This window comes from Lithobates pipiens, unplaced genomic scaffold (assembly GCF_037356315.1).
Source record: "Lithobates pipiens isolate NorthernLeopardFrog02 unplaced genomic scaffold, aLitPip1_a1.2 Scaffold_30, whole genome shotgun sequence".
Classification (NCBI taxonomy): domain Eukaryota; kingdom Metazoa; phylum Chordata; class Amphibia; order Anura; family Ranidae; genus Lithobates; species Lithobates pipiens.
The window spans coordinates 58,476,686-58,499,643 of NW_027507791.1; the positions used below are offsets into that span (position 1 = coordinate 58,476,686).

At 39.9% G+C, this 22,958-nt stretch overlaps 1 protein-coding gene across 1 annotated transcript; it reads left to right on the plus strand.

Annotated features, from left to right (window-relative positions):
- Window positions 1-1,798: 1,798 nt before the first annotated feature.
- Window positions 1,799-9,728, plus strand: LOC143942886 (embryonic protein UVS.2-like). The gene is made up of 12 exons (XM_077464291.1): window positions 1,799-1,879; window positions 2,363-2,390; window positions 3,421-3,486; window positions 4,076-4,210; window positions 4,297-4,414; window positions 5,047-5,222; window positions 5,303-5,384; window positions 5,483-5,610; window positions 6,116-6,231; window positions 7,112-7,337; window positions 8,449-8,567; window positions 9,510-9,728. The coding sequence occupies exons 1-12, from the start codon at window positions 1,799-1,801 to the stop codon at window positions 9,726-9,728; spliced, it is 1,494 nt and encodes a 497-aa protein (XP_077320417.1).
- Window positions 9,729-22,958: the final 13,230 nt, after the last annotated feature.

A 22,958-nucleotide genomic window follows, 5' to 3' on the forward strand; every position in this document is an offset into this window, starting at 1 on the left:
CCCATATATCTCCTGGCTCAAAACGTCTGGTGAGTTTCAGTGTGTATGAGGGAAGGAATGGAATCACTGAAGAGCGCCATCTGAAGAGCACTATTCAGAGTGTGATAGAGATCACAGCTGGCACCTTAGCTGTTCAATTGGTTTTGGACATTTATGGACATTTAAAGGCATTCAGTTGGGATAACACATAATATTTTTTAATTTGCATATCATTTTTATTTTGGATATTTATGTGCATTTATAGTTTTTTGGTAGACACTTATTTATTTTGCAGGTTTTCACTGATACCTAGCACCTTACTTATTTTTACTTATTTTTAGTATATATATATATATATATATATATATATATATATATATATCTTGTATAAAAAGGGAATACATATGAGAATACATATAGGAACACGATGAACTGGTTTATTTCAAATCAAAATATGTCTATTAAATAAGTTCATTTCATAAATAACACAAAGAATTGCATGGTTGTCTAACCTTCATTCTCTCTGGGCACAGGCACTAGGCAGGACTGTTCCCTATCTCCACTGCTCTTTGAGCTCGCCATTAGCGGTTCTCATACGTGCCAACCCCCTGATTACGGGGCTTCACTACGGCAAAATTCAGGACAAAATCAGGTTGTATGTAGACGACATGTTATTTTTGCTAGGGGATACGACTCTGTCTCTGCAGTTATGTCCACTCTTCTTGACTTTGGCCAATATTCAAAGCTGACAATCAATTGGACCAAATCATCACTGCTCCTAAAGTGGTTAGCGCTTAGGCCTGGCAGCACTAGTGTGAAGACCAGGTTTACCCAAACTAAAGTGGTTCTAAAGTCAGAATGTTTTTTTTATCTCTATGCATTAAGATAAAAAAAAAACTTCTGTGTGCCGCAGCCTCCCTTAGACCACCTTTATCTTACCTGAGTCCCATCTCGATCCAGCAATGCTGCACGATTCAACTGTCCAAGACTCCCCTCCTCATTGGCTGAGACAGCAGTGGGGCGCATTGGCTCTTGCTGCTGTCAATCAAAGTCAGTTAGCCAGTGAGGAGAGGGAGGAGGAGGGGCAAAACCACAGCTCTATGTCTGAATGCTACTTGCTATGGGGGCATTCGGCAAGAGGGAGGGGCAAGGAGCACCAACTGGGGACCCAAGAAGAGGATGATTTGGGCTCCTCTGTGCAAAACCACTGCATAGAGCAGGAGAGCAGGTAAGTATAATATGTTTATTTTTTAATAAAAAAAAATTGACTTTAAGTTTTAACCAATCAGTTTTTTAATTTAATAGGATCAAATTCACATTAGAAGAGAAATTATCTGTAAGTTTACTATGGATTTTTGCAGTAAAAACATCATTGCTCATGGCACCGTAGTGATGAATTATCTCATAGAATGGGTATAACCTTGAATACAAAAATAAATGTAAAATTACATTGCCAGTCCCAATTTATTTAGATTTTAGCCGAACAAAAAACAGTTTATAATGATATTACTTACACAAGACCTTTTTATGTCATTAAGGACAATTGTCACGAGACCACGACAATCAATTACAAGTTATACAGCAGAACACCAAGACAATAATAAGATGATAAGGACCATAGCGTCACACATGAAATAATTATACATTTCTAATTTCCATTCATGTCAACTTAGGTCATTCTTGAAATATGGTTTCCTGTCTCATGATTGGTCAGATCTTCTCTGGTACCTGTATAAAAGGTGATTCAGAAGATGAGTGTCACACCAAGCTTCAGCGAGAAGATATTTCACATTACAGTGAAGGAGAATTCGGAAACAAGATGAATGAAAAAGTCTTCCTACTGCTTCTAGTCTGTATTACGGGGCTGGTGACCAGTCTACCTCTATCTGCACAAATACAGGTGAGATGATGAGCTGACATGAACAGTACAGGGGACAGGTGACAACTATATTTAGGAAAGTATAACATCCAATAAGTTACTGACAATATTAGCTAGTAGTGAAGTGTAAATCTAAAATAGTTATCACCTTCGTTTTGGATAAAGTGGTGGGGGTTAGGAATCCTGATAGATTTTAATACTTCCTTATTACCGCCTGGGACCCCTGTAGGGAGATTTGACTTTTGTACAGGCCATTGCCTGTAGGACAGAAGGTGAGGGGAAATCCAAAATGTTATAATTGGGAACAGAACAGGGAATATGGTAAAATCTTCCAATGATGACTGTTGTGGTAACATCTGACCAAGAAAGGATTTTACCTGAGAGCTTTCCAGTAGGGCTGAGAGGGACTCTGCCGGATGGGGATGAGTTGGGGTCAAGACTTGTTATTGTTATTATTGTATTACATCTGAAATAAGATATTGATACAAAACATTTACTTCTCAGTATCATCTACTTGGAGTGAACAAAGATGGTAAGCTTTTTAACATTCTTATTTAACAAATAATTTTTGCTTTCTTTCTGTTCTCTATGACCTGTTTTGTTTGTTCTGCATTTTCCTCCCATTCATTAGCCTTTCTTTATAATATCCCTAATCCTAAATCCTAATTCCTAAATTAAAAATTGTTTGCACTGCTCCATTGGCCCTAATCAGCCTGGCCAGATAATCTATAAAATGATTTTCCTTCTCCATCTAGAACCAGCCTCTAGGAAAGACTCCTCCACATTTTTATAGCTCTTATGGTAAACATCCCTCCATCCACCAATTTAAATTTAGATAAAACCCCTAGAAAAATAAATTATTTTAAATGCTTGCTTGCAGTATTTTCCTTTCCATAAATGATTTATTGCTCACCTGCAATGTGGCTTTGAACTTACAAAGAGATTTTAACTACTCTGAGAGTCACTTCGCTAGCACAGCCCTCTCCCTCATTGTGTCTCTTAGCACTCTCCTCTTCTGGGAGTGTCCAATTACTGTCTGTGCTGGCCCAGCATCTCTGTCCCTCCCCTCACCTCCCCACATAAACTTTAATTTATCTGCTGGTGGAGGAGTGAAGAGGAATACTATAAAGTGTCATTTGAGTGAAAGCTCTGAGAGCTCTGAGTCTTCTGAGGCTATCACGTCCAAGTAGCAGTTTCGAGCTTCCAGCTGTTTACACAAGGGAGAATTTTTACATTTAATGACATTCCTAAAATATGTTAAATGCACACATAATTGTCTGAATGTTTTTTTAGACCCTGGCAATAGAGTCATCAAAGTCATCTCCCTTTGCTTAGCTGACAGTATTTATGATAATCATGGTGAATCAGGCAAAGACTTAAAGAATTTCCCAACCAGAAGTTTCCCAGATCAGGGATAGCTTTGTAGAGCTACCCTATTTTTTCATTAATTGATATTTCAATTTCTAAAATGGATTCAATATTTACAGAAGCTTAAGTCACTTTAATTTTTTTGGTTGCGATTATTACACTAGATGTGCCTAATGTGTATTTTGTATACACAGCCCCAAAGAGTGAAGACTCCGAAGTGCCACAAGGGATCTTCAGCAAGATTTTGAAAGCTAATAAAGGTAATTATTCTAAACCACAGGATTCTTTACTGCATTATGATGGTGCTAAATCAAGGCAAGTTAAAAGACAATAAGCAATTATACTCAATAAAGTTATGAGTTTCAGGATCCTTTAAATCATGCATTGACAGACTAGCCTGATTTCTAAGTTCTGCCCTCCATAGTGGGAAGGCTCTACGTGGGGGCTCTCTCTCTGTTGTGTCCTGTATGGGAAGATTCAAGAGGCCAACTTCACTGCAGCAGAGCAAAGTCAGGTCTCCTCCCTTCCCAAACAAAGCTGTGCTGTGTTACGGAACTGAGTAAAGCTGGGCCTTTGGACTGCATGAAAATATCTAACAGGTTTCTCCAGATTCCCACTGCGCCTATTGTATTCTGTTGTATACCCCATCACTCCATATGATTAGATGCAGCCGCTGTCAGTTCTACAATTTTCTGTTTGGATCCATCCATTTTTCAATCCAAGGATATCAGGTGAGAGAGGACTGACATAGTCACCCACATAGCAAACTTCAGCCAGTTCACAGTGTATGGGCAGCTTAAATCAAATGCATTTTAGTGTATTACCTATGACCATTTTCTGTATTTTCAGATAGCAAAACAACTATGTATGGAGGAGATATACTGGTACAGAATGACCGCAGCGCCACCAACTGTCCTTCTTGCCTTTGGCCTAAAAGTGATAATGGTACTGTTCCTGTTCCCTACATCATAGATTCCAGATACAGTGAGTTCCCTCTTTTTTCTCTTGCATTGAAGCATTCATTGCTATTTGTTATTTGTAGAAACCCAACCTTCTATCTCTGTTTCCAGGTCCCAGTGACCTGAACAGTATTGTGCTCGCCATGGCCGAGTTTGAGACATTGACTTGTGTGAGGTTTGTGCCTCTTACAACAGAACATGATTACATCAACATCACTCCTGGTGATGGGTAAGGTTGTCTATTGTGTATCATAGATATTCACAGTAGGGGCATCTAAAACATAAACACCTGAGACTTTACAGTACCTATTTGTGCATGATGGCTTCCCTTTTCAATTTCTTAAAAATAAATAAATAAATAGAACTCCTCTGTACATTTGCAAATACATGTGAAAGTCACAAGTCAACAACTTTGTGGTTTTTGTGAATCTAGCAGAAATATGCACATGGACATAAGATATTTATCCCAGTTCTGCTAACTTTGAATACAGTATATAGTAGAAAAATGGAAGTGACTGAGAGGGAGTGGGGCTTAGTGTCAACAGACTCAATGGATTACACTTAACATTTTACAATGAAAATAAAACCAAATATGTCTGTCCAAAAGTGAGCAGTGATCCAATACTTGGAGCCGGTACAACGTGACTTAGCTCTCAAACTCCATACCTCTTATTAGAACTGGGCACAAACATAGAGAAACAACCGTTGATATAAGTTAAAAAGTTCAAAAGCTTAGCACAAACAGATATTGATTGTTTTCTTTAGCAGATTCAATCATTGTTTCTATTAAAACTATTGTCTTGGGCTCCCAAATGGTATTAAAGCATAACTTTTTTTGAACTGTATATTTACAATTTCTAGCTGTTACTCGTATATTGGAAGAACTGGTGGAAGCCAGACAGTTTCATTGGGTGGAGGCTGCATCTACAGGGGGATTATACAACATGAACTAGAACATGCCCTGGGCTTCTACCATGAGCATGTAAGAAGTGATCGTGACAATTATGTTGCCATCAATTTCCAGTATATCTCTAAAGGTACTGCAGTCATTTACACAAAGCGAATTTAGTCATGTTTTCAAAAAAGAGACATTACCACTGCTTTTGTCTTGTTACAGGATACTTGGGTAATTTTGCTAAAGCGGACACTAATAACTTGGGCAGTCCATATGATTATGGTTCAGTGATGCACTATGATGCGTAAGTCATGACTTTTATGTTAGTTGGTAAATTACTGATAAATTATAAAATATTTTATAGGTAATATGTCAATCTTATCTCCATTCAACATTTTCCAGCTATGCATTCAGCAACACTTCAAACAAACCCACAATTGTCCCCAAGCCTGACCCCAATGTGCCCATTGGGCAGACAATTGGACTGAGCGTCTTGGATGTCACTAAAATTAACCGACTTTATCAATGCAGTAAGTTTCTGTACATTCCAGTTTTATGGGTTTGAAACATTAGAAATTATACTTTTTTTTATGATTGCATTTTAAGTGAATTTTTCCGTTTAAAAAAATAAATAAAAATGTGCACGTTTGTCTCTGGCCAGTTTTCTTTGTAAAAAAATAATAGGAAAATATCAGGAAATGTTGTTTTTACCATGAAATGAAGGCTCAATGTGGCCTGAACAAACAAAGTATAATTCACCTGGATGCGCAAAGTAGTTGTAAAGATACGTTCCGTTTCACTAACATATGTGAAAGTTGTAACACTGCATTGAGGCATTAAGGATCTTTTATCTTCAACATAACGGGGGTTAAACTCAAGGTTCATTTCATTTTAAGTTCAAAATTCCATCAGTTTTAAGCTCATAGAAGGTTAATACCCCCTTCCCTGTTGCCCACTAATTAATTATTAATATCATTATCAGTTTATTCCACCAGTGACTAAATACAATTTATATGTCTATTTTTCACTTCTCAGGTGTCTATGCGACTTTGCTTAATAATAACACAGGAATTTTCACTTCTGACAACTATCCCTCTGCTTATCCTAATAATGTTGACTGCGTTTGGTTGATCAGGGTTCCATCAGGACTGGTAAGGAGACAGATGTAGACATGCAAAATGTGTCCCTAAATGTCTAGCAACCTAGGTGTGAAAATAAACTGCCATCTGAAGATTGTTTTGTACACTACCTACATTTTACATTAATAAAAAAATAGAGACTTGACTAGTATAGTGCCAAGCAATAGGTCCAAATACTCCCTAACCTAGGTCTTTTAGGATGTATATGCCTCTGAACCTTATACTCTGTTTCAACCACCAATTGCTCCATATGTTGGAATAATACCTTCATTATGGCCTACTTTATAGTCTTCAGACTATCATTACCACTTCATTGCTGGTAGCCTATTTTGGCAATTCTGATGTTCCAGATTTCTTTTACACCACATCGGATGGTGAGGCCACTGTAGGAATGGGGGTTTAGCAGGAACAAAATGGGTCTTGGATTCATTTGGGGCTCTTGTTCTTACAAGTATGTTACCAATAGTAAGAGTATTGCAATATCCCCAGTCACAGCTTTCTTTGACTTAATTCAATATAGCATTAAACGAAAGACTTCTGTTTCTTCCCCCAAATGTGTCTTGTTTAAGCTTTATTTGTTTCTCTGAAGAAATCACAAGCAACAAATAATCAGAGGGAGCAGAAGAGTTCTGTCAACTGGAAAATCAATGGAAAATACTCACATGTATCAAGAGACATCTTAGCTAGAAAAGTCTATAGCTGCAAGATTGTTTAACAGAAATTAAAATTCTACATATTCTTGTGGGATTTTTTTTCTGAAGGACTGTTCAAACATTAATATAGTAATCAGTTGCATCCTATTGCAATTACATATTAATCCCGTTTGCAGTTACAAATATGTGAAGTTTGCGGTTTACTGTAGATAAAAAATTTGCCTTGTGTCATTTTTTAGGCATCATTAAAGTTCAGTAGCTTTAATATCCAATCCACTCCTAACTGTGACTCAGACTACATGAGGATCTATAACGGCCCCACTAAGACATCTCCTGTGTTGTTGGATAAAATGTGTGGAAGTCAAACCATCCCTCTACTCATCGCTTCCGCAAGCCAGATGCTGGTCCAGTTCGTCAGTGACGGGGCTGTTGCTGGGGTCGGCTTCCAAGCTACATATAGCTCAGGTATTCTGATTTATTTTAATAGTAAGGTAAGTGTTCAGAGAAAGACACTGAAGACTCATAGATACAGAGGAGATCCCTCCCAAGGAGGGACTATTGGCACAACAATTTGATATCCTCTAAATTCTTTTTGCAACCTTTGAGGTAATCCATGAAGTTTCTTACTCAGGCCCTTACACTATAAAGTTGTTGAAAGATTGTTCAATGTGTATGTTTGTCAACTTTAAGAGTGATAATACTTACCTCTATGGCTTATTTTGGATCAGATACTGTATAGATTCATCTTTCTTGCAGTATATCCCTGATATCTGCCCTACTGCAAAACTAAGAGGTTGTTAAATTCCTATGGACTTCTTTGCGGTTGACAACGTCATTCAAAATTATCCAGGGTGGAGTGCAGTGACCAGACTACTTTTTCCCCAGCACTACATTGGTTAAATACTTGCTTTGCTTAGGGCAAGTTGGGGAAGTTCAAAAACTTACTAGTGGTCATCTATGCTCTCCAATGTCCCAGTATGTGGGTGAGCTCTCAATGTTCATGTACAATGCATGACTGCTGATCCTGTGTTGTATTTGATGATATCTGAGAGTCTACAGCCAGAGGAATAGCAAAAAGAAGCAGCTTCAGGGACCAGTAGTACAGCATGGAGGAAGCCTGTGGGGGGGGGGGGTAAATAAGGTAAGCATTTCAATGTATTTATCATCTTCTAGAATAAAGAAGCATTTAACTCAAGCAGTGCAGTGGGGGGAACAAGATGGATAGATTTTACAGCATCTGCACTTACTCCATTAAGGACACAATAATAGGTTTGTATGGTAGCCCACCCATCTCCACTACAGTTATTTATTTTCATAGGACCCTCCTGTTTTCGCACTAGTGCTCTGTGAAACACTTCTGGGTAAGGCAGAACATGTGATTCTCTCCCCTTCCTGCCCTGAAGCAGATTTGGCGCCTGTGTAGGCCATCTCTACATCTGAGCTCTGCATTGAGGGTTGGAGATTGGGGTCCTAAGATCAACCTGGAACTCTGAAAGGGAGGATGAACTATGTATATACAGTGTCATATACTATTATAAATCTCTTTACTATATTGATTATATTTATATTCTCACAGTTCAGTGTGGGGGATCCTTCTTTAACTCTCAAGGCAACTTTACATCTCCGGGATACCCAGGGAACTACAGTCCAAACATGAATTGTAACTTCACCATCACAGCTCCCGTTGGATATAAGGTAAAACAAGAAGCCTTCAAAATTCTCCCTAAACCTGGACTTCCACATTCTCTAAAATTGTCACACAAACAAAATGTAATGTTGGACAGACACAATACAACCTGAATATACAACCCCCTTTTAATTTACCAGTGTTCACCAGGGCCTACCTGAATGAATGGAAATGGAATGTATTGTTTAGGGCATTACAATAAATGGCTTTTGGCAAATGTAAAGTAGATTGCTCTAAGACTATCTACCACCAAGACGTTCTGGATCATTTCCTGTGATGACAGGAAGTGTTGGTGGTAATTTATGAAGCTGGGTGAAAACTGGTGGTGTGACATTTTTGTAAGCTGTTTATAAAGCTTTACTTGACTTTCCAGCACTGGACTAATTTCTACCACCTCTTTTGAGAGTAAAAGGAGCACAGGGGAGAGGAAGGGAGGGGGTTGATCAGTTTAATGAGTCTATTGCAGACAGGTGAATGAATACATGTTTTAGAAGACTTAAATACACTAACACGTTGAATCCAAATTCCAGCTCACATTTTATAATCAGTTACTGCATTTTTGTTTCCTTTTGGGATACATGTTTTACATGAATAAATAAAGCTACTCATTTTAAGCACCCCTGCCAGTGTTGAATGATTTGGCTTATCCATGTAAACTGATACATTCTGCTGGATACTTGTTGGCTGGATCCCTAAATTAACATAGAAGAAAGCCTGAAAAATAAAACAAAAGCAGCCATCACATGTTAGAATTGGTAAACTGCAATATAATAAATGTTTGCTCTTGGGTTTAATAGGGCTTTTTGGTCAAATATTATTTCAGGTAGACTGTAACATCATTGAATTGTAAAAAAAAAAAAAAAAAATCAAATTTTTATGCAATAAAAATGATTTGTTTGTTGCATGAACACAACACTGTCATGTTCGTCATAATTGTATTTCTTTTTCAGATTGCCCTGACCATAAGTGACTTCCATCTAGAGTCTTCCAGGTTCTGTATGTACGACTATCTAACACTCTTCATGGATGGTACACAAAGGGGTCCATTCTGTGGGGATCGCACCATCCCTGTGTATTACTCCAAAGGCAATTCTATGGTTCTCGTATTCCACAGTGACAAGTCTAACCAGGCGAAGGGCTTCCAAGTCTCTTACACCTTCTGTGAGTAGCTCAGTTCTATCTGCTTATATCTAATATCAGCAATGGACATTATAAGATAATACAGGTCACATTAATTTTTTCTAAAAAGCAGCCAACTTAATGAAAAAACATATTGTATAAATGTAACACTGCTGTGGTGTAAATACAGATTTAATAGCAGGATCTCAGATTATACACAAAGCTGAATCATCTTCAATTACAACTATGAAGTACAGAACTGGTTCTAGACTTTGCTATTAGACAACCCAGCAAGCACTCAACACACTGAAAATCAGAAACAGCATACAATAAAAAAAAAAAAAACAATACAAAAGGAACTAAAATACAATTGACCAAAAGCCTCTATAGTTCCCCTTTAAGCAGACATGATATTCACATGACCTCTAGTGAAATTAAAATCTGTTGATAAAATACAGCGTATCAAAATAAAGACCAACAATCGAGCAACCAGCAATGTTCAAATAATCATCATTTGATGTATGGGCAGATTATTTTTGAGTATTCACCGTTGATACTGGATATACAAATCCATGTAAATGTATTTCTGTTATTTTTTGTGCTATAGATCAGTGAGTAAGTATGAACGAATAAGGTCTATGTATTATTTAAATATGATTTTAACATTTGCTGACAGTGACCTCTCTTTGATTACAGTTCAATAGACAAGCAACAGATCGTACAAAGAGATAATCTACCGGTTCTGGAAGGAAGCCGACATCACTACAGGACACAATGAGAATTTGATGGAGCACATATAGAAAAGTTCACACATTTGTGCCTATATATAAAATGATTAAATGTACATCGGATCATGCTAGTGTTTGCAATTACATTTAAAAATACAGAATAACATTTCATAATTAGTTTCCCATTTTCTTGGAATTTTGATTGGCTTGGTTAGGAATAGGGGAGCTAATTTTGGCGTCCTCTGATTTCTATGTGGTTTACATTTATTCTATAGAGATTCTTATCTCTTTATCTTTCCCTTTCCCTACTTATTATTTTGAGGGAGTCATTTCTTTTGTACTATATATGACAGTCTGATCTGATGTTTTCCTTTCCTTTTTAAAAATAAAATATATTAAAGCATTAATCCATCTCTATTATTATTTTCGAGTGACGTAGTTCCTGATTCCTCAATGTGCTTAAAGTGAGCATTGCAGTAAAAAGTCAATTTATTCGTTTCAGCCCCTTCCCCTGTGAAATTCACTGCCCAGGGACATATCTACAGGGGTTGCAGGGGTAGCCATTGCAACCCGATTCCATGGGAATCTCAGGGGGTCCACGTGGCCTCCCTGTATGCCTGGATAGGAGAGCGGCAGGGGTGGTGAAATAAAGAGGAGCCAGTCCTCCATGTAGCTAATGGATTCCCACTTCTCCTCCTCTCCCTCCCACATACATTCAGCAGCTGCAACTGGGAATGAAGGACATTGGTTCCTCCACATGCTGCTCCCGCCACCTCCCTATTGATGTCTAGCTGCCCTGGGCTCCTATGTGATCTCTGCCGGTCACCTTCCCTCTGGCTGTGACAGGGGTCTGCCAGGGTGGAGTTTTGACTTAATGAATATAGTTAGTGATAGATAACGATCACTCACTCGTTTTTATTTTTTTGTATTCAATCATAGCTGAGCCATAGTATTTTTACTATATGAGCTATTCCTGTTCATTCTGTGCAGCTGAGGTTGCAGAGAAAGTGGTTGATAAATCTGTCCTCCGTCCATTTCTCTGTCTTAAAAGTGAATAAATAAAAATAAATAAAGTAAAATGGTAAAAAAATAAAACAAAAATAAATAAAAAACTACTAGGACCATTGGCAGAACTAGCAGTATCACAAAGGTTATACTTTTGACTGAGCTCTGGCATTCCGCCACCGTGGGCAGAGCCCAAGACAGCAGAAAGGTGGCTCGCTGTGGGACCATAATAAAGGGTCCTACGATTGGAGAAAAGGGCCTCAAGATCAATAGGGAGGGCCCCAGTCAGTGGCTAGGGGGGCCCCTACATGGTTTCTTGCATGGTGCCTTGAAATCAGCTCACTTGTGATGTCTTATAGTATAAAACACAGTGCATATGTTAAAAAAAGGAAAAATTAATTGAAATATTACAATATTTCACTAATTGGTTCAACAGCCAGGAAAATCACAGATAATATCCCACACGTATTGATGACTCCCTAAATCACATGCGTCCAACAAGGTCCACCAGGTCATTTTGTGCTGCCTCACACCCTTCACCTTCACTTTTATCTTGTCTCAGCGGTCTGCAGCAGAAAGGGCGACAGAACTCCTCCTACAGATCCTGATATATGTACAATGCACAAAAGTACAGCAGGATATAACCCCCTTGGACTTTATAGGCAGAAATCAAGTAGGAATGTAGATAGGTTAAAAGGAAACAATGCCGCTTTCATTCATACCAGTTTAAAATAAGATAAGAGCAAAGCCTGGGTATGCCAAGAGATAGTATACATACATGTACAGAAAGAAAATGCAAAGAATCCATATGGAAAACAAGTACTAAAAAATACTAGACTGCACCCTGGGTACTGCCAGAGATAAACTGTGGTCAGTCCACATGAGTTGCTGTGACGTATCCCAACATGTTTCGGAATTATATTCCTGCTTCAGGGCTGCTTTAAGTACTCAATCCTTTCTAAAATTGCAAATATAATTATATCTCAATTAATATAGTTCAATTATATGCACTTTTCTCCAGGTCTGGTGCTGTCATATACTTGGTAGGAAGAGCCTGGTTTGCAGAGGAAGGCTTCTCTTACTCCTCTGAATCGGGACCCCTGGTAGAGCAGACAGGTGGTGAAGGAGTCCAGAGTCACACGAGAGCCGGTAGTTGTGCTAGCTGCTGGACTTCCAGTTGAGTGGTGTGCCAGATGACAGCGGATGCAGGTATGCTGTGGATGCAGGACAGCGGATGCAGCTAAGCTCTAGATGCAGCACAGCGGATGCAGGTATGCTGTGAATGTAGGACAGCGGATGCAGGCGAACTGTAAATACAGTACAGCGAGTGCAGGTATACTGTGGATGCAGGTCAGCAGTACCGGAGCTAAACAGGCTGGAAGCAGAAGACTGGAGCAGGGTCTGACAAGCCGGGTCATACACAGTGTGATCAGATAAGGTATAGATGCAGAGACTGGAGAGTGGTCAAAGTTCAAAGTTCAAAGGTTGATACAGGTGGAGAGCAGGATTTAATTAGACCATTTGGCGCCCTCATCTGTCACAGGATGTGCCGCGCCACGCTAAAGCACACATGTGCATAACCGTTTACATTCGGGCTCATCTTTGTGCGCATGTGCTAACGTACATTAGCACACGCTAACGCAGCTTCCCCAAGATAAGTCCGGGGAACAGGAGCCTGCGGGAAACATTTCTTCCTCTCATAAGCCTTTCCTGACAGGTGGCTTTAAAGTGTATTATATGGCCTCAGCTGTTGGCACTCATCAGTCAAACCTACCTAATTTCCTTTTTTTTCTTTACCTCTTCCGCGATAGCGACCTATCAAGAAAACGAATGGGACACTTATGTCCCAATTACATCAGGATTTCCAGTCTAAGGAATCAGTAGATTCTGGGATTTCTTTAGCTTTTTCCAATTTATCCCACAACTTAGAGAAAAAAATCTTTGTTTTTTGGTATATTAGATCTTTCGAAGACTACTTCAAAGATGGTATTAATCCTTTTGGACTTTGTGTCCCAATCTTTCCTTCATGTGACAATATTGATCCTACTTTTAAAACTAAGTGGGAAAGCAATCTCAAGCAATGCTCTGAGATCCTGATGTTATTATTCAGGAATAACATAAACGTATAACTGATTTAGACACAAAAATTTAGAAAATACAGAGCCAGATGACTTCTCTGAAGACCCACGCCATATTTTCAGAGTTAGAGAAAAAACATAAAATACATCTGGAAAAATGTAATGAAGATATTTTGATTAAAAAAGATAAAACATTTCAATGTGACAAAAAAGCCTTCCAAGAAGGCAAGACCTAGAAATGGCATCATGGAATGAGCAGGAATTGTTACTTAAAGCTGGAGTCCGCCGGGACTCCGCGTTTTTTTTTTTTTTTAAAAGCCAGCAGCAACAAATACTGCAGCTGCTGACTTTTAAAATATTGACACTTACCTGTCCAGCGCGCCCGCGATGTCGGCACCCGAAGCCGATCTCTCGATCGTCTCTCGGGTGCTGCCGCCGCCATCTTGGGTATGGGAATCAGGAAGTGGAGCCTTTCGGCTTCATTTCCCGGTTCCCTACTGCGCATGCGCGAGTCGCGCTGCGCAAAAAGGATGGACCCGCTGCAGGCAGCGGGGGACTTTGGGAAAGGGGCTTAATCTACGCCCCTTTCCGCAGAGAGCTATCCCGGAAGTGGGTGCAGATACCTGTACTGTACAGGTACCTGCACCCCCCTCCCCCCTGAAAGGTGCCAATTGTGGCGCCGGAGGGGGGGAGGGTTCCGATGAGCGGAAGGTCCACTTTAGGGTGGACCTCCGCTTTAACTAATATCAACAATGTGAATAAATATTTGAATGTTCTTGAACCATCAATATGTTCATCCATGTCTTTCTCCTCCTATTCACAGTTTCCTTCCACGCAGCCTAAAGGACACAGGCATCAAAAATCCCACCGTCATGGTGATGGATCACACGATAATTCCTTTCACACAGATTCTTCTCCCTCACAATCAGGTTACAGTTATGGGCCTAGTTCCCATAACGGTGCACATGGTGACATTATGGTTTCCTATGCTCCCCCTACTCACAATGGGGGGCCACGCCCAAATACGTTTAACGCTACACCATTTACATCACTCAAAAAAACAACAAACGATGGGGACTTTTTTTGGGCAGGATGCAAACACGGAAACAAGGAAAGACACAAACACACCTCAGAGACACAGAAACCCAATTCACGGAAACCTTGTTAAATGTTGTATACCTATCATCCCAGAATTTGACCTCTGAAGATCTGAGCATCCTTGCTCATGGCCTCAACTTTTGCCCAAACTCCTGTCTGGTCAGGTTTGGGACCATCAAGGACGTTCACCTCTTTATACGAAAATTATTACTTAAAAGCCTCAATGTCAATACGGGCACCTCTGGGGAACCTGGCCAAACCAAGAAGGATCTCCAAGCACTTGACCACCTAATTTCACTTTTAGAGGAAAATGAATCATCAGATCTCATAGAATCTGTTGACATTGAATCTCTAGAACCCAGAACCCCAATATTAACATCAAGCCCTGCGACAAGGGGGCAATATTGTGGTTATGGATATACAGATGTGCAACAAAATCCTATCCAACACTGATTGATATAAATCTTTACTTGACATATTCTTTTTTTAACTCCTTAATTTTTTTATGATTTTTACAAAAGTCCATACAACCATTTGAGAAGCACCTCAAGCCATATATATAATGTTATAATCTCATTACATTACATTACATTGTCGTTTATAAATTTGCTTAAATAACCATCATTACATTATTCTGCATCCTACATACTTATTTCCTTAAAAAAGGGAAAACTGAAAAAAAAAAACGAGAAAAACAACAGAAATAAAAGAAAACTAAAAGTGGGGACCAAGAACAAATGTTAACAGGTTCACTCAGCTACTACCAGTGCCTCAACTCCCTCTCCTCTGTACTTCTATAGCCTTTTTTTAACCCCACTAACCTTGTTATGATCCATCCCTCCAACCACCTCCCCCAGAATCTCCCTTGTAATAAAGTGCCGAGCATCACAACGATACACCATATCTATTTACTACCAGTGCATTATATATTCTTGGGAAAAAGAGAAGGAAATCTGCGCTACAGTGAAAAAACCAGAAGGTTGTGTGATGCGGCAATTCAAAATATATACCAAAAAATACTATATATATGTAAATTAGAAAAAAGAGAGAATAGGGATTGCGCAGTTCCTTTTCTCTCTTTTTCCCATTATATATTCTTATTCCTAATTTATTTCTCTCTCATTTACCACTTCCGATCCCCCTCTCCGTTCCCCCTATTTATTCCCTGATCGTATCCACCTAGTCTTTGGGTATGGTCTCCCCCCCAGTATCCCCTTTAAGGAGGACATCCCATTTTACCTAACCAGGGCTTCCAGATTTTTAAGAATTTATCCCGGTTCCTCTGTCTAATAAATGTCACCTTTTCCCTCCATACTGTAGCATCCATCACTTTATTCAATGGGAATGCAGGCCGCACCTACCCTCCCCGAATACCAAAACTTATATAGCCTATTTAAATAAGGACTCAACACACTTATTGGCAAAGAATTGGCCGCTGCACTTTATTGGTATATTAAAAAAAAAAATAATAATAATAATATTCTGATAATTTTATTGCATCATAAAATTCTTATATTTCAAACAATCAACTTCAAAACAGCTCAGTCTTAAAGGACTCAAGCATACATAAATATTTTAACCAAAGTCCCCCCTACATCACGTAGGGTGACAGACCACATAAACGTGCTTAGCGACAAGGGAAGGGGGGGGGGGGGGTGGGAAGCTTGTTGCACCTTCACTGCCTGGCTGGGAACAGGTGTGAGTGCACCTGTGAGAGGGTCATATATATCATAAGCCCCCTTTCTAGAACATTCCCCATAGGTCATGTGACCATTTGGGATATCACCAATAGCCTTGCGACCCTTAACCCCGCCCCAGACCAATTTGCCATTCTCTTAAAGGGACATTAACCCAAATACATTAAGCTGTATATAGCCCTAAATATTTACAATATTACTTCTATCCTCTTAATAATAAATGGAGGGGCGACTGCATGCCCATGCTGTCGGGCTCAAAGCCTTGAGCCCTCATAGTTCCTGGGAATGCAGGCTGCACCTACCCTCCCCGAATACCAAAACTTATATAGCCTATTTAAATAAGGACTCAACACACTTATTGGCAAAGAATTGGCTGCTGCACTTTATTGGTATATTAAAATAAATAAATAAATAATAATCATATTCTGATAATTTTATTGCATAATAAAATTCTTATATTTCAAACGATGAACTTCAAAACAGCTCAGTCTTAAAGGACTCGAGCATGCATAAATCTTTTAACTAAAGTCCCCACATGCCGGGTTTGAGAATTCAAGCTTACCCCACAACCGCGGCCAATTCAATGCAGTTTTGCAATCCTACATTAAATATATCTAAGCCTATATCGGACAGGTGAACTCCATCTGTTCTATATAATCCAGGGAAACCGCCCTCCAGATCAATGTTTCTATATGAGAAACCTCCAATGCGCGCCGTAAATTTTTCCATAAACCTGTTCAGTCTCCTCCTAATTTTCTCGAAATTTTTTCAATGAGCTTCTTGGAGCCATGCTAGCCAAGGGATTATCTCCGAAAAGATAATTCTGGTATTTGGAAAAGATAACTTAACCCTAATTTGGTCACGTCTAAACAATGACATAAGGACCAGGGTTGTAACTTTTTCCAAATCGTTTCCCCCTAGGTGTATTATTAATACATCCGGAGCTGGCCATAACTCAATCCACCTAGAGACATAAAAAAACAAACTAGCCAATTGAAGACCTCTAATTCCTTTCCAGAAAATTTGAATTTCTCCAGGATTCATAGACAAATTGGACGTATAGCAACGCTTCCTGGATCTTTTATTAGCCCAGTATACAAAAGAGTGGCCCAAGATCCAAACATATCTTCTATTACCTAGAATTAAAGAAAATGATCAGGTCTGACATAAATCTGAAAACGTTGAGATTCCCATCTCCCCAACCGTTTGATAACTGCATCATCCAATCCCATCCTAGCAGCTTCCGTAGCTGCTCCGATCCTGAAAGAGTGAGTAAACTTAAATTGATCTAAATTAAATTTTCTCAAGCAAGCCTTTAATATGTAATTTAATTGATACTGAGTAACAGGGGATCCATCGGCATGAATCAAAAAATTCCCCTCTCCTATTGGCCTAACTGCCAGATAACTATTTATGACTCTAACTGGACATATATCCTCATCTCCACATCGGCTTAGGGGTACCCAACTGCCTTTTCCTAACCTATCCATCTTTGACACCGGGATGAACAATTTGATCCCCATCTCAGAGACAATCACATTCTTTCTTAGTAAACCCACCACTACCTTTTTGTTTTTTTGGCAGCAACTCAGATATTCTGAGAGCCCCAAAAAAGGCTAGTACAAACGCAGTATTAAATAATATAGCCTCAAAACCAGATGAACACACTGAATGTCTAGTAACACACACTTGTTTTAATAAGTGAATTGAAATGGGTCTCCTATTATTTGGAACGGAATGGCTCTTCCTGTAGCCTTTCAATGCCTGCCTAATAGAAAAGAATGCTGTGCACGGAGCTAAGTTTCTTAATTTGAAGAAAACAGATAAACCCGCCATGATTTTGGAAATGTGACTATGTGACCACTCTAACTGCATTAAACTACATAGAAACATCTGAATGTCTGTTTTAGAAGGAGAATCAAATTGTATATCCATTTCCATAGCAAAATTACACCACCTATTCCATGCAGTTGAGTACTCAACCCATGTATTTTCTGCCACAGAGTGTCTTATCGCATTTGTAAGAACTTCTAAATTAGGCTCCACAGATGTTCTGGACATGCATAACCATCCTTGTCCGCATACGGCAGGAGTTGGCGATGTTAACCTTCAAAATCTATATTTCTGATTTATTAATCAGAAGATATGATATGGGTTGAAAAGAGAATTCTTATTGACAAAGGAAAGGAAGGTTTAACATAACACCATTTATTAGAGTACGTTACAGGTTTATCTAATACACAGAAAATATCTATAGTCTAAGTGAGGGAGTAAAATATTAGTTAAAAATACAACAAGAGTACAATACATTCATTACAATACAAAATAGGACATATGACAATTCGGTATACCTTGTAAGTGCTGGGAGATGATCTGATATGTTACCTAATATTGGTCCATAGCTCTGGTCAGTTCTCATCTGCCCTTATCCTAGGGTTGGGGTCCCCTTAAAAAGGGCCACCTCTCATTGACTTGCATAGGACCACACTGATTGGTTAGCCCTCTCCTCCCCTCAATAGCACCTCCTCTTTTGGGTTTAATAGGTTAGTGATAATTAGTCTGAAGCCCACTTAATTAAAGAGGAAGTTTGCTCTTGAATAGGACACTTAACTATGCATAGTCCCAGCCGGGGTAAATTGTCCATTCCTGAACAGATCAAAGAAATATTTTAAGCATATCAACCACCCTTTGAAATGGATAAATGGTTGATTAGCACGGAAGAATACACAAGCCTTTATCTAGCAAATGAATTCGGCTCCGTACCGACTACACACCCCAAATGGTATCTGTTCGTGGGTTTTGATTATTACATTAGGTAAACAGCAGGACATCTCCCTCACACCCACACTTAGCATACCTGTGAGACAAAGGTATTGTTAATTGAATTATATACGCTGACCAGACGTCTGTTCCTGTAACTCAAACCATCTGGGCAGGTTAAGCTAAACTACTTCTTTATTTCTTATACTAATATCTACATCTATAATACAAATATTCCCAGTTGCTAATGGAGATTACTCATAAACTCCTCATAAGGCAACAGATGACCCCTTGTGGCAAGTTGAGTCCAATGAAACGACGCCACACTTAAGTGAGTAATTGTTTATGTCTAATCTCCATTAGTGAGTTCAGTTTCTCTCTCTGCCATCTTAGAAGTCGGCCGAGATGTATCACCATACCCGTCATAAATAACAGTACCCCACACTGCAATATGAGAAGGCCTTTTATTCCCATTTCCACCCAGGTCCTGGTGGTGACCAAACTGAAATCCCCATCATGTAAAAGTTCATTCAACCTTTTCCCTGTTTTCTCCATATCATTACTAATTTGAATTATATGGGTATCCTTCCTTGCAAGCAGATTGTGAAGGTTTACTGACAGAGTATCAATTTTTATATCAAAATGGGGTAGATAGGTTATAGGATCTGGGACCTCAGGGGGACTCTCAATGATATAGTCTTCTGATAACACTGGTATGGGGGTTACTACAGTTTGCCCAATAATAGTGTACTCGTGTGGAATGAAGCAAAAATTTGGATAGGGTATGGGACACGACTGACCCCCATAGAGAAATGTCTGGTGATTGGTAACGACACAGTACAGTCCATCCATGTGGTAGGTGACCTTTGTGCTAGGTGTTCTCCATTTTGACAGCTTCACTGGGCAGTTAGCTTCCATCTCACTTGTGCTGGTTTCTTGAGGTGGGTGGCGTGGACTTTCCAGTTGGGGGTCCCTTGCTACTTTGGCGGTGGGATCCGGGTCATTGCTTAGACCACAGACTGGAGTGTCAATTTCAAACACATCACAACGGCATAAGTACCTATTGTCTTTGACAGTGCAGCAGGCAGTGTGTGGTGCTTTCCATCGCCCTTGAACTTGAATGAGCATTTCGGGGAGGTGCAACCTTTCCTTGTACACGTCGTTTTCAAGGTACCCGAGGGAGTGTATGGACGCCATCGCGTTAAAGTAGTCATCTTGTGGATGGAACACTGGCAGCGACATGGTGAAGGAAACATACATTAGGTCCCGGTAGGCGCACAGGGACGGGCTCTTCTTGCAAGCAAATGGCCCTCTATTTGGGTGTGGTGTTACTATCCCTATATTTCGAATTGTGGAAACTGGCAGAGGTTTGCACTTGTCTCCAGAATGTACATTCATTCCACCACTATTATTAGTGTGAGTACAATACCATTGGGTAAGGTCGGTATCTCTTAATATATCAGGGATTTTACCTGCTTGGATATCTCGGATGATATTAGTGACCTTGGTTAAAACAAAATTTCCATACGCAGTGCATATTACCTCTTTCCCCATACTATCCTCTCTAGCTTTCTGATTATTTATGTTTATGATTTCGTTGATTTTCTGTTGTGTCTTTTCAAACAACTGGGCAATATCTTTCATGTTATACACCGTAAACCTTTCCTCCTCTGCAAGCCCCTCAACACCCTGCAGAACTGGTTTCAGCACTTGCCGACCCTCTTTTTGTTCAAAATTTCCGATATGCCTGCGAATCGCTGACAAATCGGCTCGGTTCCAAATTGACATGCCAGATCCAAAAAGTCCTGGGATGGACCCAAGTATGCTGTCCAACCCCTTTAACTTTCTGGATCTGAAAATGCCCCTATGGGGAGTGAGGTTTGGTTCTGCAAATGGGTCCTGAGTTCGGCTTGCATGGGAGGCAATCAAATCTACCAGCAAGGAGGAGTAAAACAGAGACACATTTGTCCGGGCACATGAGCCGAATTCAGCCATGTTCCACTGGGACAAATTAAGTACCACGGGTACATGAATGAACTTAACGTTATTGAACAGAATTCCAGGGATTGATGTTGCCGTTAGGCCACTAGGTGGTCCCTCTTGCAGTGATGGGCATTCCAAGGATGTTGGTTCATAGTAGGGGATTGCAGCTGTATTTTTGGGCAAAATTGTAGGAGCAGGGGTGTTAGTCTTTGGGGACACGTGCAAGGTGACTTTTCCTGGGACGTACTGAAGAGTGGATGCCTGTGTGTTGCTGGACAAGGGGATGGAGATAACAAAAGAATATTTCCACTCTCCGGCATCACTCAACCGTGTCTCTTGAATCAACAAGGATCCATTCTGAAAACTCATGACTCTATCCCGGTAGTCAGTGATATTCCCTGCGACGCCGTTACCCCAGACGAGATGATTATCAATGGGACTCCACCAATATACTTGCTTCCCCACAGTCCCTACAATGGCCACAGGTAATAAAATGGATTCCCCCTCTAGGCAGTAGACAGGATTCTTGTCAACGATCACGCTGATGAGTGGTCCATTCTCCTCTTCCTTGGTAGTTGTGATCAGCTGGAGCAGGATAACGATCCACATCGACTTCATGGCTCTAAAAGGAAAGAAAGCAGCACATTTTAGTTGATTTCTTTGGCTCCATGGAACTGTTTCAGTTGGTTCGCATGAACCCATTTATCTTGTGTCTTTTTGCCCACCTCTATTCTGATTTTATATACAGAAGGACTTAATTTATCAATAATAGAAAATGGACCTCTCCATTTTTGACTTAGACTGTGATCCAGGGGACGTAGTTCCAAGAACATAACTCGGTCTCCTATGGCCCAAGTGCATTCTCGAACCCCTTTGTCAAAATACGCCTTGGCTTTCTTTTGACTTTTACCCATTTGTGCTGCGGCAAATACATGGATCTCTTTTACCGCTTTTTGGAGTTTAAGGAGGTATTGGTCCATTGAAAGTCTGTCTATGGTAGGTGTATGCATCTCTAGCCAGAGATGTTCAGGGAGTCTCATCTGTCTACCTGTCAGCACTTCAAAGGGTGTCAGCCGGGTAGCATATGAGGGGGTTGCTCGGATGGCCATGGCCAGTAATGGCAGCAGATTATCCCAGTTCTTACCATTGATGTGTACAAATTTTTTTTGCATTGTCTTAATCTGCCGATTGGCTCTTTCAACCTGACCTGAAGATTCTGGGTGATATGGAATGTGAAATTTTTGCTCCACCCCTAACATCTGTAGGCAGGTTTTTACCACCTTTCCAGTAAAATGGGTCCCCTGATCTGACTCTATTGATCCTGGGAGCCCCCATCTACTGAACACCTGTTCCACTAAAATCTTAGCCGTATTTTGTGCAGTGTTACTTTTGGTTGGGAAGATCTCTGCCCATTTAGAAAATAAATCTGTGACTACGAAGATGAATCTGTTGTTTCTAGCAGTGACTGGCAAGGGTCCCATGTAATCCATTTGTAAGGCATTCCATGGCCCTTCTTTCAGTCTAATTCGTAAAGGGGCATTGATCTTCCTTGGTGCGGGGTTAACCTGTGCACAGACAATACAATTGTCACAATACTGCTTCACATCTGTCATCATGGAGGGCCACCAACCTATGTTCTTGAGCCGCTCACCTGTTTTCTCTGACCCTTGATGACCCCCAGTAGGCAGGTCATGCACTATGTAAATCATTTCATTTTGGTATTTTTCAGGAACCACCCAAGTTACTTCATCTCCATGATGTAACAATACCTTTTTATCTTCTGACAATGTGAGGTGTTTTATATATTTTGCCAAAGTATTCCCCTCAGAGAGTTCTCCAGTCTCATTTTGCAGTTTTTGCATTATTTCCTTAATGTTGTCATCCTGGCATTGTATGTCCGAAATATCCGGAACTACTATGCAGGATTTTGT